Raw genomic sequence first — 14,721 nt, forward strand, 5'->3', positions numbered from 1 at the left:
CCTAGCAAATCTTGCAAACAAGACAGATTGTAGATTGACATATTTATGTCATGGTTGGTGTCCAGGTTTCTGTTTCTATAACCTGCAGAGTATCTTTCCATCTGAAATGACTAGAACATAGGGGTGAAGGCTCCATGAAGGGAGCTGTCAACCCATCTACTTTCATCATTCTCTGGGGTATGTTCTTGAACAATTGATATGAGAAGATTTAGCCCACAGGACGTGGTGGCATTCTTGAATACGTGGCCCTTGGTTCTTTAAGAAAGATTGATCAAGTCATGGGAAGCAAGCCAGTAAGTAGTGATCCTCTGTGACTTCTGCTTCAGTTCTTCCTTTCAAATTCCTTCTATGAGTGCCTGCCCTCACACTGCCTTTCTTTGATGATGGATTATATATTGTAAGGTGAAATAAACCATTTCACACAAAAGGTTCTTTTGGTCATGGTCTTTATCATAGCAATAGAAAGAAAACCAGGACAATCCCTGCCAAGCTTTTCTGATTTGCTCACATTTTCTCCCATCTTAATTATAAGATAATTATTGCCACCATCATTACTTGCAGTGCTGGGGATTAACTGGGGGTTTACACATCCCACCCACACGCTAAGCTACTGAGCATGGCCTCATTAAGAAACGAGCATTTTGCGGAGGATAACTGTCAGTGTGGTTCTCAGCCCAAACAGAGCATCTATCTATTTTATCGCCCAGAAACAAGGTGCAGGGAACATAAAAAAAGGGAGTCAGAGATTGTATGAGGATGGGTTTGGGAAGGTCAGAGTGTAACAAATAAATGTCTTCTGGACTTAACAGGACCACTACACTTACGAACTCTCAGCAGCCGTGGCTGCCTGCCAAGATTAAGGTCAATAATCCATCATGGAAGAGGAGGGGCTCATAGGTGCCCAGCCCAACAGAGCAGATATAGACCGATGATGGCTTCTGGGGGTAGGGGAGTCAGCTTATTTAAGGATGTAGTGGGGTCTGAATTGTTGAACATGATGTAGAGGATAGCCCCAGACTCATGAGTACTTGGGCAGCATAAGTTGTACTCAGAGGGTTGTTTGAGTAGGGAGAGGAGAGAAGAAGAAGCTAGAATAATGCAATAATGCATAGATAATGCAATAGAGGAAACATTTGGATCTAAGAAAGGCTAGAACGGGGAGTAGGAGTAATTTCTGTATGAAATTTTGAGAATTTAATTTTAAGATTAAAAAACTCAATTTCTGAAACTACAGAAATTGTCCAGCCATTGAAAGTACCTGTTGTCCTGCCAAGGTACCACTTACAGCCCAGTTTCCAGCACTTACACTCAGTGGTTAATAATTACCTCTCTATATGACAGTTCCGAGGGATCAGATACACTATTCTGGCTGCCTTGGACACACATTGTGACATTGTGACATTCACTTACAGAGACACACACAGTGACTCACACCTGTGATCTCAAGCATTCAGGAGGCCAATGCAGATGGTTACCATAAATTCAAAGCCAGCAAAGGCTACATAAGTTCCAGGTCAGCTTAAACTTCAGAAGGAAACCCTGACTCTAAATCCAGAACCCCTTAACTCACCACTCCCCACAAAAGGAAAGTGCTGTTTTAGATATCCCTGCAAACTTTAGGTACAAATGTATGCAGCCAAGGTATCCAATTCAGAAAATTAACATCTCCTCAGAGTGTTAGTTAACCTGTACACGTCTTAATGCATGTAACTCACAATGCACTAACTTATAACAACAGGCAGCATTGTCTAGGGAGTTGGGTTATGTTTCTAAATAGAATCAGGAGCCTTTTTGTTCACTGATGTGTTATGCCTAATACTTTGCTGTTGAACTGTGGGTAACTTTCTCAAACAAGTGTGTATTTTTCACATATGTTTCCCACAGCTGAAGATTTATATCTCCACCAGAGAAATTCAGAACATCTGGTGGTTTTGAAAATGATCCTTCCTTGATTTATTTAAGTATAATAAATGAATACACATGACAACAATTCTGTGTGTTCTACTGATAGACTCTAAGACTAATGAATCTTAGAATAAGCTAACTATCCATCCTTCCCAACTTCTCCGGAATGGCTTTAATCTATTTTTTTTCCTTTCAGCTATTCTTCTAATTCATTACCTAATTGCCTAAGATATAAAAAGACATTTTGCTTAAATGAAGCAGCACCAGTAAAACAAATGAGCCTAGCTCTTGCCTGTGATAGCCATCCTAGCATTTAATCATTTATCCAAAGATTATCTCTAAAGAGCCACGTGCACTTTCCCGATCTCTCTGCCAGTGCCAAATTCTGGATGCATTTCATAAAATTTGCATTTGAGTGAAACCAAGCTTCATCTTCGTAAAACAAGTATTAAATATCACCTGAACTCAATTCTTCTTTGCAGGCTATGAAAATTAATTTTTTTGCATGATTTGATAAAATAGACATCATCAGCTTCACAAAGGGACAGAAAACACAGCTTCGAGCTTCCAGGGGGATGACTGAGAATGTGTGCCATAGTTCATTACAGGCTTGTAGCATGGGTCTCACAGGTCTCACAAGGTAGCAGGGGCACACACTTCACGTCTGTTTCCTACTGTTGCATGTCTGAATAAGTGAAAGGGCTAGTTGTAAAGATGTGTGCAAAAGGAAGCAATTAGGACCCTGGTGAATTCTGGAGTGAATGACAGTGACAGTGGCTGAGCCCACTACAGCTCAACTGCCCCAGTAGGGTAGTCAGAGAGCACACATCTCAAGACTGGTGTTTTGTGGGTTCATTGAATACTCAGTGTAGATCCTATGCAATTCTATGGCTTTAGAGGAGTAAAGCAGAGTGCCTGAAAATGCTTAGGCAGTTAGAATATAGACCTGTCTGGCCAAGACACACAAAAATGTCATTAGAAAGTTAACATGTCTAAGTTCTACCAACCAGTCCAAAACATTCCTAACCATGCAGAAACAATGTCTCTGTATATGATCTATCTCCTTTCATATTACTAAAAGGATACAAAAAATGCACAATTAATCTTTGAAAATGCTTTCCACTTATGGCCAGAACCAAGACAGGTCTGCACTATCTCCTCTGTAGATTATGATGTCATCAGGGAAGAATTTAAGAGCCTCTAACATTCTGTTTCTCTCCTCTCCCCTCCTCTCCCCGTCTCTCCTCTCCCCCATTTTCCCCTCTTCCCTCCCTTCTCCTCCCTTCCCACCCCTGCCATTGCTCTCTGTAAGTCGGGGTAGAAACAGAGGTCTAGGACCTCTACACCCCTTCCCGCTCTCCGGCAAACTCTTCTGAAGTCGTGTGCACAGATTCGGGATGATGCATCTGTAAAATCAGCCCCAAACAGGCAAGGTAAGGAAGCCAATTCATAGGAGAAGGGAGGCTGATGGCGAACAGCCAACTAAGTTATTAAAATTGTCAAAAAATTGTACGTCAAAACATTTTGAAGTCAGGGGGTAAATGCCTGCTTACATCTAGAAGTCTTCTTCATTTTAGGAAAACGTTTCATAAATGTTTTCTGATGATATGCAAAATATTCCAGCTTATGAATTTTGCTTCCCCATCTTTCCTTAGTGGGATATTGTGGAGACACTTCTGAAAGGATTGAGGTAATGGCTGCCGAGGGAGAGCCCCCAGTCCAGTTCAAGCTTGTCCTCGTGGGCGATGGTGGTACTGGGAAGACGACGTTTGTAAAACGCCACTTGACTGGTGAATTTGAAAAGAAGTATGTGGCCACCCTGGGCGTGGAGGTACATCCTCTGATGTTCCACACCAGCAGAGGGCCCATCAAGTTTAACGTCTGGGACACTGCTGGCCAGGAAAAGTTTGGGGGCCTGCGAGACGGCTATTACATCCAAGCCCAGGGTGCCATTATAATGTTCGATGTAACATCAAGAGTTACTTACAAAAATGTGCCCAACTGGCATAGAGATCTGGTACGGGTGTGTGAAAACATCCCCATTGTGCTGTGTGGCAACAAAGTGGATGTTAAAGACAGAAAAGTGAAGGCAAAGTCTATTGTCTTTCACCGCAAGAAGAATCTTCAATACTATGACATTTCTGCCAAAAGCAACTACAACTTTGAGAAGCCCTTCCTCTGGCTCTCCAGAAGACTCACTGGCGACTCTAACTTGGAGTTCGTTGCCATGCCGGCTCTAGCGCCACCTGAGGTGATCATGGACCCAGCATTAGCAAAGAAATATGAACGTGACTTGGAGGTAGCACAGACCACTGCCCTCCCTGATGAGGATGACGACCTATGAGAAAGTGAAGCTTGGAAGGCATCGCAAGCCTAGGGGGACAGGAAAATGAGCTATAACATCAGCTGTGTGGCCTGTGTGTCACCTTGCTACTTAACTAAGCAGACTCGGACTCCCAAGTCTATGGGAGCCAAACAGAAGACTTCGGAGTGAATGTGGCAGTTACAAACATACTTTCCGTCTGGAATTCGCAGATTTAGCTGCTTGGTGTGCATTTGTTTCTTCTCAGTTCAAAACTAAGAGTGCTGCAGTTACATCCTGTATTCTGTGGCAAGATCTTGGTACTGTAATTCCATTCCTTTTGCTTAAAATAAAGTAGCATTTCAAACACCAAAACATAATTTCAGAATATTAACGTAACATAAAAGAAAAACACCTTTTCAGAAAAATAAGCTTTTCCTTAGCAGGAGATCTTTTAAGAAACCTGAGTTTTGATTTGTTTTATCTGAAAATAATTTTCAGTGACCACTTAAATTCATTATGGGGCAGCAGTTATGAATCTGTGATATTTAGTGATTCCTATAATCACTCTGTGGTCTGATGCAGGGTAGCATAAGTTTTTGAAAGTCTAATGTAACACTGAATGACTTAGCAGACAAGTGAGAGTTTTCTTTATTTAATTTTGTCCTGGGGCTCTGTTTGGATATTGGAGCATAATTTATATTAAATCCTAAGTGTACACACACACACAACATATATATATATATATATATATATATATATATATATATATATATATCTCCAAGTAAAACATAAAATGTGTATCAAAAGTTATATTCAAAAATGTCAACTCTATTTACAATATAATTATGAAAATGAGTTGTTCACTTGAGGCTCATGGGAAGTCCTTATTGGCCTGTCTATCCCCTTTCTGTCTGACACGCTCACCTAATAAACTTGGGCTTGGGCTTGCTACTCTTTGGCTCACATTCTGACATGCAAACTGGCCCATTAGGAGTGGCAAGGAGGAATCGACAGTTAGCAAATGCCACAGTAAAAATCCATTCAGGTCAAGAGCATCAAGAATGTTAAGGAATAAGCATAAAATTTTTAAAAAGGTGGTTATGCAGTCTCAAGACATTAATTATATAAGATATTTATGAAAACAAAAGAAATAAATGATTACATTGCAGAAACTCAAATCAACCAGAGCTAATGTCTTGGGAATTAAAGGAATGAAAAATATACTGGTTGGATTCCTGTCCCTATTGATTAGTATGAAGTCATCTAAACCTAAACTTGTGGTCATTCTACAAAATGTCAAACCATGCTCTCCAAATGCTTCAAGGCTATTGAAGACACGCACGGGAGAGCAATGTAGTGTCAGAATGCACGAGGCTACAGAAATGTAGCTCCAGAATGCCTACATGAAGTGTAGTTTGATTTCAGATTGATTTCAGTGTGGAGGATAATATAGACAACTAAAAATTTCAAAATATGTATCAATGTGAATTCCCTCCTTTTAACAATCATGTTGTGGTTCTATAAGGAAAGGGTTTAAGAACTACTCACTAACAATAACTTTGTGGCATGTAGAGACATAAACTTCTACAAAGAAAGAGGAGTGAATTAAATAAGAAAGATGAAAAATTACTACTGCCTAAGCACCCCCAAACATCCCCCATGAAACCGATATGAGTATTCTTCTAACTAATCTTGAAACTTTACAGAAGTTATATGCATAAGAAAGGGGGATTGTGGTAGGAAGAGTAAGATATATGGGGGAGACAGAATTTTAAAAAGAAAAAGGAAACAACAAAAAAATCCCACCCCTAGTCCTATTAGGAGAACAAAATATGCAAGGAAAAGCTACAAGTATTCATCCCTGCTATTATGTCGTGGGATCTAAATTCCTCTATCTTAGTAAAAATCAAAGAAGTCCAATGGTTCTAGTGTGCAATGGTGGGGTGCTGATACTGCGATGAACACAGGTGAAGAGACCATATGGGAAGCAAATGAAACAGACGACAGGTGAGGAGAGGCCTCAGCAGTCCCACAGTGCCAACCAGTTCCACTTTCAGTCCTTCTTCCCCAAAGTTCCATTCCTAAGAAGCCATCTTAAATATCCCAAGCAACAGGACCTTTCAGAAGAAATACATGGGTTAGGAAAGTTAACCTTAAGAGTCCAAAGAGGTCATAAAATTTACTGGTTCAAATAATTAAATTTTAGTGTGGTTAGTTATAAAGCAACTCATTGCAAGGAAAGGCTCACACCATGGATGGTATAAATATTTACTTTATTCATTCGCTATACATTGTACTAAGTATTTATATAGGACTTCAATGACAAGATTTTGGTTGCCAATTTCTATCTCATTAGGAAAAAATAAGTAGATACATAAGAGCATGCCACATCTATGAAACCTGTGAGAATGACGTGTATTGAGTTGAATATGCTTGGCCCAGGGAGTGGCACTATTAGGAGGTATGGTCTTGTTGGAGTAGATGTGGTTTTGTTAGAGGAAGTGTGCCACTGTGGGGGTAGGCTACCTCCTAGCTTCCTGGAAGGCAGTGTTCTAGTTGCCTTCGGAACAAGATGCAGAACTCTCAGCTCCTCCAGTGCCATGCCTTCTTTGATGATTTCATGCTTCCGACCATGATGATAATGGACTGAACCACAGCACCTGTAAGCCAGACCCAACAGACATGTAATCCCTAACCAAGACAAGGTGCATGAAAATCTAGGCACTGAGTGATTAAATTGAAACCATGAGGTCATAGAAAGTCACTGAAAATGGGAGAAACAATGTCTGAAAACTTATTATAGTCATACAGAACCTAGCATGATCCTTGTAGAAGGAGCATGGTATGAACCATACTACTGAGAAAACATCATTATGGCTGGCTTTACATCCAGGGAAAGACTGGAGACAAAAATTAAATTGTCAACTTATACCTAAGAAGTCTTTTGTTCGTCTTATAATTTTGCTGCTTGACATGTTGCGTAGCATGTATTAGCTTCTGAGAAAACAAAGAAAACAAACAAACAAAAAACAAACAAAACCCACTAAATGTTTCCAGAAAAGAATAAAGAAAAAAAGCGAAAAAGGTAGGAAGAAGAAAAGGGGATGTTGTCCCTATGCTAACATTTCCGGTGTATACATGCCTGCACTATCACACATTGGCTCTCAAATTTCCCCATTTCCATTGAGACATTTATAAAATCTTTATACATTCAAACTCATTTTTCATATCTAGTAAGTTAGAACTTTTAAATAAACTTAATACAAAAATTTTCAATATGCAGCCAACTTTAAAGACAGACATTCCCACCGTGCTTCCCTCCTGCATGGTAACATGAGGAAGGTGCTCCTTGACTAATTCTACACAGACCTTTGAGTTTTAAAGGTAAAACAATTAATGTTGTTGCTAGTTCAGCTAGACACTGTTTAAAAGAGACTTAGATGCTCATGTCCAGGTCTAAGCATCTGTGAATACTACCGAAAATCCAGTTTGAACACTCAGAATCCATACATACACAGTAGTGAATTCTGCAAGGGACTATGCTGTTATTCGTTCAGTGGGCTATCCAGAAAAAACATTCTAAAATGAGCCAGTCTGTGTAAATGACTGCTATATCACAGACTGTTAAATGCAAATGTATGTTAGCATGTAGTTCCCAGCACCAGAAGAGCAGAGAAATGGAGTTTGTATTCCAAATACTGGAATTTTAAAGAATGTAGATGTTAGCAGTAGCTATAGAAAAAAAATGTGGATACACTATTTTTAATGATTTATAACAGATTTCAGATGCCCAATTTTCTTCCCATTGTTGCCAGTCTGAAGTATCTGCTGCAAATTTCATTTATCTCATGAAAGAAATTTGCATGAGACCTTGAGTATGAGAATCTTTCATTATTTTTGTCCCTTTTTTCTTTATGGAATTCTTCAAAGTTAAAACCATATAACTTTATCTTGGATAGCCCTCACCTCCTCACTGATGTCTCTTGTCCTAATAAAGAGGAGACTTTATAGAGATCTGTCTGTTATTCACAACTGAAATCTACAGCGAGACAGATCCATTACCTTGGTTGTATCTTCATTCCTTTTGGTTATAGACTATTGAGACAAGAAAGTGGAACTTCCCCAAAGAATCTCGTGCTTGGTCAAGTAAAAGGCTGAAGCCTGCCTTCAGCCAGCATTGCACTTGTACCCCAGGAAGATTTCACACACTGGACAGCATGTCAGGCCACCTTGCAAAAGAGACCTGAGTCCAGACAGTGATCATGGGTCAGACTTGACAGCATTGGATCACTACCCTGCCTCATTTGCTCTATTTAAACCTAAACCTCAGGTTGAAACCCCACAAGTGGATCTGGAGGGGATCCCTGAACTTCTCTGTTCCTCTCCCCAGTATGGTCACATTGAACAAATCTTCCTTCCCGCTTTTTACCTCTGGTCGTGGAGATAGTATGAATTGGCCTGCTGAAGATGAGTGGCTAGCTTGTCGAAGCTGCTGAGGCCCAGGCTCAGAGGTCTGGGAACACCGGAAACCTGGAGCTTTTCTGCTCCACAAGGAAGCCTCGTTGCTAGCGCAGAGCCTGCTGTTCTCACCCTCTTCTCAAGGAAGCCAGTGTTGATCCGCATTATGTGTATTTGACTGCTTCAGTAGGCATTGAATCCATGTGAATGTGACCATGGAGAAATACATAACTCTTTACTACCAACCGGATGCAGTCATTTCCTCTCGCTTATGCTCGTGCTGTTTTGGGTTGTAGTCGCTACATGACCTCACATGCCTGCAGCTCCTGACCCTTTTCAGTTAAACCTGCTCTCCCACCTTGGTGTTAAACTGGTCGCTCTACATCTATTTCCCAGCATGCCTCATGATTTTCCTATTAACTGCAGGGCAAAACCCCTTATTTTCAGTAGGGTTGGATAGGAGATAGCGTTCACTAATACCAATCTGTGAAATATTTCTCATTTTTTTAATTAGTAGGCAACTACACAAGAGAGTCATACCAACCTCTCCAGATTTGGTAGCTAACAGAAATATGCTGAATCCAAAACTCCCAACCACATCCAATACTTAGTATTGTTTTAATATGTGAATTAATAAAGTAGATGGAGTAGGATTTTGCTCAGTTATGTTATCTCTATTTTTTTTATTTTTAAGGTTGAAAAGCTTGATTTTGAGGTCTCTTGTTGCTTGAAATCATACAATAAGCAACAGCCCTCCTTCCTAAGTATTTACCGTCTTTGTTTTGAGAATATACAACATGTCAATTCAATGCAAAATGGAGTGTCGTGCTTCTTTTCTGTCTAACTCCTGTTTTACAGTTCTGTGTGTGTGTGTGTGTGTGTGTGTGTGCGCGCGCGCGTGCGTGTGCATGTGTGTGTGTAAGCATGTGTGTGGTGGTGGGTGTAAATTTTCTTTATCAAGTATTTTGGTGAATTTTGGCAGGCCCTTAAAGGATACCTTTAGAAGTAAGTCAGACCAATCCATATTTTATTCACCGAGCCAAGCCTCAGTAACCTGAATCACCTTCTTTAACGCTTTGATGTCTCAATTTGCTCATTGAAAATGTAGACCAAGTTATGAACTTGGGAAAACATCAAGACAAAATAGCGCACACAGTAAACTTCACTATGAAAAATTATAGTAATACTATTCTAAATGACAGTATAACCAAACCATAGCAGAATTCTTCACCTGTTAATGAGGCTTTGAGTGAATTTGTTTTCAACAAATGAGCATAATATTTTATTCCATCAGCTTTGACACAAAGGCCGCCACAGTATAATTTCATATTCAGTCTCTTTCTAATCATTTCAATCTCTCTCACACTTCTCTCCTTGTATCCTCCCTTTTTCTAAAACCTGTTTTTTTCTACTAGTTTCTCTAGCCCAAGAATTATTTCTGTACAATCTTTATTCACTTCAAACATGATTGTGAATAAAACAGTTGATCAAATAACACATATTCCCAGGTGACTACATTCCCATGTCTGTGAGCCACATAGTAAAGGACCCGACCCTCACCTAATAGCATCATTTTATGACCTATCAGTAGCTTCTAACTAGGCTATTATTTCTCTTACTTCTATCCATCTGTAATCTGTTCATGGCCTCTTAACTAACAGAAGCTTTACGGTTAGGTGTTTATGTATATGAACACCTTTAAAATCCCTTTGTAGCTCTCCATCAGCAATTATACAATTCAAATCTTTCCCACCAACCCTTTAATCGCATTGCTTTTCTGACAACATCTTAACTGTAGTATGAGTTTTGCCTATTGGATTATACATTTCGGCTTTCATCTATTCTTAGAACATTATCCTAATACCCAGCTTATCTTTGATTCCACTCACCCAACTTTTATAAATAGTTGATTTGACAATATACTTTGCATTTACTTCTCTCCTCCCTTGGTGTGTATATACCCTTTTATATCTACATCACCCTCCACTTGCTGTTTCCTTCGATTTATCACACTTTAATGACAAGTTTGTTCTCTTTCTACTCCATCTATAAGTTCAGAGGGTAAAATTTAAGATATATGTATATAATATTTAAGATATTATATATATAATATATGTGTGTATCTATCTGTGTGTATAGAGATAGATAAACAGACAGACAAATAGATAAATAGATAGATAGGTAGGTAGATAGAAGATAGATAGATAGATAGATAGATAGATAGATAGATAGATAGATAGATGGGATAGAAATATATAGAGATAGTTGACAGATGATTGATGGATGGATAGATAGATAGATAGATAGATAGATAGATTGATTGATAGATAGAGATATAGAGATATAATCTCAAGTCCAGCAAAGTGTTTGGTACCTAATATTGCAGCAGCCTTGTGAAAAGGTCCTCATGCTGAACACATCATTTCCTCACAGGGAGCAACAGGGAGGGGTGTGATGGGAGCTGGTGCTTCAGACTGCCACTGCAGATGGGAATTCTTGGACTCCCTGTTTTTCTCCTGGAGTTCCTGCCACAGTTCCTGCTGTTGAGGAACCATCTTGAAGCCCACTGTCTCTTGGAAAGAGTTATCATCCTGAATAAGTTGTATTCTATGATCTTTCCACATTCTTGTGACATTTTATTAGGTATGCTTTCTACATGATATCGCTCTTCTTGTACATGGGATTACTTTTGGTAACTTCACATCACAAGGCATGGCATAGTACCATAAGTACAGTAATAAACATAAAAGAAAAATCAGATGGCAACCAAACCGTTCAATAAGGAACTCTCTCTGATGCTGCTGACATATTTATAGTGGCCATAGACTATGCTTCCATGTTTAAATGCTGTAGGTAATTCACTTAAATAAATATTTCTTTTATAAATACCATCATTTTATTTTGACAACATTTCATAAGAACATTCGACTTTTTCCATTATGCATATAAATAAAAACTTGGAAAAATTTAAATTGCCATCTGCCAAATGTATAATTACTTGTGGCTAGTAGAAACTCAGACTGAGGTTTCTCTTTTATGTGTGATATTTGCAACATGAAATCATGTGTCTATGCATATGTATGTATATATGTGCATGTGTATTTGTGTGCATGGAGACCTAAGGTTGATCACTTGTCTTTATCATTCTCTACCATATATATATATATATATATATATATATATATATATATATATATATATATATATATAGAGAGAGAGAGAGAGAGAGAGGCAGTATCTCTCACACAAACCCAGTATTCAACTAGCTTGGTCTAGGGAGCAGCTGTCTCTGCCTCCTTGTTGTGTGACAATTTCCTCCATAATAAAACATTTTATGTTGGAGAAAAGCTCATCTAAAGGGATGTAAAGCATTCTGTCTTGCAAGGAAACACATTAAATTCAGAAAGTAAACTCAAAAGCTTCAAGAAGTCCCTGAAACTGATCAGATAAGTAGGTTTTTCCCTCTCTAAGCACTCACAAGCAGTAAAGACTGCTGAGAGACAAAGCAATGGAGATGTGTGAAAGAGATAGTAACCAGCTAAACTTACTTGAAGAGGCTCAGATCAACTAAGCATTTAATAAAGACACTCTGCAGCCCATCAAGCTGCCTTCAGGACATGTGGTGAACTGCAGGTTTCCAGCTTTCGTGAGCTATTACCCATGCTGTAATGGGCATCTAGTAATGAATCTCTGCCTGTGTCATTTCTGCTCTAAGTAACCTCTCATCCATATTCTTGTGGAAACTACAATAAAATTCATTGTATCACTAAGTTGGGATTGTATGCACCTTTACTTTGGTTTGTCATCAACTGCATATTTGGAGTAGGGAGATATTTGTTCATGTCTCCAAGGGAACAGTAGCACACAATGCTTGAAAATGTTAATATTATAGCATCTTTGTCCATCATTCATGTAGATTCTGGGTTTCTAACCTCCAGTCCTCCTGATTTCACCCACTGAACAATTTTCCCAGTTACATCCTGAAGTCTCTTTATAGATAAATAGCTACAGTGCTAGTTGACGTGCTTTGATTTCAAGCCCTAATGATACAATCTGTAGTTCCCTTTATGACAAGGACTGTACACTTTCCTTCATTTGGAAACCTGCAGGTAAGTTAACTGAATGCACTCTCACACAGACTCCTCTTTCAAACATAGACCAAATCAAATCAGTGACACCTATTCAAAATTGTACAGATAGCAGGCCCATTTTCTACAACAATAAGAACATACAACATATTTATAAATAACTTTAATATCCACCAAGATCATAGTATTTTCACTCTGCAAACCCACAGGGAATGGTTACATCCATCTATTGAAAATGTCTTTACACAAATGGCAATAGCTTTTCTTTAATAGTGTCCCCAGATAGCTCATCTTTTAAGTGACTATCAAACTCTTGGTACCATTTATTTTTAATGCTTCACTTATTTCCAAGCAATTGGATAGATATAAGACTACCACAAAAAATTTTTTGTTTTCTTTCAACAATACAAAGCATCATCTCTACTGCAGCAAAAAGATATCTGATGTTAAGAAAAGAGTGAAGGACTTCTTTTGTTTAATGGTGATTTCTGGAACCTTAAATGCTCATTCATTTTCCAATTGTTTCTTGCCCCATTGCTTTAGATGCTTTTGTTTGCAAGTATCAAAGCAGAAAGGCACGTTTTCAATATCTGCTCAGAAGCAATAACGAACATGTTGCTCTAAATTGTGAGGACCGAGTAGCACCGGTTTCTTCCCCTTTCCTACATATAGATTAGTCTAAATCCAGATTTTTCTCCAGAGCTAAATGTTTATAGAGACACTCTGGAAACCACATTGCCTTCACAGGTCCCCCACAACAGAATTCTTTGTGTCATTAGCTGAACCATGTTTATATATCTGGGTTTTTATTAATGTATCATTAATATGCATCTAATTATTCGGTAAGTGCTTTAACTAGATCATCTGTGTTTAACTCTCCAATAAGTATGTGAAATTAAATAACTTACCCGAGGAGTTGTAGGTGAACTTTGACTGTGCCTGGTCTCAGCTATCCTGGGTCGCAGATCGAGAAATACATAGTGTCTAAGGAAGTTCCACACCTATGAGCACCGTAGATCCACATGGCAAAGCTGCAGTCATTTGAAAAAAAAAGTTACTTAAAATGGCTAGAAAGAAGCCTACCCCCAAAAATGGGCCCCTCGTGTATTACAACAATTTGTTGTATGTTCTGCCTGGACAGAGATTTCCTCCAAAAGCGACGCTGAATGATAGCAAACTCCAAAGAAAACTAGTTGGAGCACTCATCATATTCCAGTGAACTTTGCTCTAGAAATTGGAATATGTTCCAGGAAGCAATGCCAGATCCACACTAGCAGGATCCAAATCGTGCACGTAAGTGGGTAACTGGTTCTGCTTTCTGAAAAACAAAACAAAACAAAACATTAATCCTGATGTACTTTGGCTATTCAGAGCTTGATGTGAAGAGGCCAAATGCGGATTGTTCCTGTCCAAACCCCTGCTGAAATTTGATTGCTAGCGTAAAGGTGTCAGGAGGTTGAACCTTTATGGGGTCACGGGGTCATACTCGGTGTCCTGCTGGAGACTGAGCTAGTTCATATGGAAAGAAAGTTGTTTCTTCAAGAGAGCAGGTTTGTATCCCAAAGGAATCCATGACTTCGCCTCTCGCCCACATGAGCCACTCACTGCTCTCCTGTTAGCCATTATGCCAGTGCATAGCCTAAGGTGCCGCAGTTAAATCTGAATTTCTAATCCTCCAAAACTTCAAGACAAAAAGAAATGTGTTCCTTATAAATTAACCAGTCTCTACTCTTTCGTTGCAGTAACAGAAAACAAATTAAGACAAAGGGGAGGAATGACGTCAGAATGCGCAGCAATTCAGCGGAAAAAGCCAGAAATGCTGAAACGTATTCCCAGAAACTAGCAGAGAGAAAGTTATGACTGAAAACTGGGGATCTGTCAGAGGAACAGAGCTGGGCTTACAACACGGATAGGCAACAGCAGACCTTCTGAAGACCTATGAACTTGTTTTATGTTTGCCAGCTG

General features: G+C 39.1%; 1 protein-coding gene and 1 long non-coding RNA gene across 2 annotated transcripts; one reads left to right on the forward strand and one right to left on the reverse strand.

Annotated features, from left to right (window-relative positions):
* The first annotated feature begins 3,205 nt into the window (after positions 1-3,205).
* Positions 3,206-4,582, forward strand: 1700009N14Rikl (RIKEN cDNA 1700009N14 gene like). Its single transcript, NM_001014062.1, is given in 2 exon segments — positions 3,206-3,338; positions 3,561-4,582. A coding segment is annotated over 1 exon segment (651 nt). The 5' UTR covers positions 3,206-3,338; positions 3,561-3,598; the 3' UTR covers positions 4,250-4,582.
* Positions 4,583-6,466: 1,884 nt separating this feature from the next.
* Positions 6,467-14,488, reverse strand: LOC148005746 (uncharacterized). The gene is made up of 4 exons (XR_015620189.1): positions 14,219-14,488; positions 13,868-14,074; positions 13,665-13,787; positions 6,467-6,870 (listed from the first exon to the last, which is right to left on the reverse strand). It is a non-coding gene; the product is annotated as an uncharacterized LOC148005746 (long non-coding RNA).
* Between the last annotated feature and the right edge of the window lie 233 nt (positions 14,489-14,721).

Source organism: Rattus norvegicus, chromosome 5, assembly GCF_021556685.1.
Source record: "Rattus norvegicus strain SHRSP/BbbUtx chromosome 5, alternate assembly SHRSP_T2T, whole genome shotgun sequence".
NCBI lineage: Eukaryota > Metazoa > Chordata > Mammalia > Rodentia > Muridae > Rattus > Rattus norvegicus.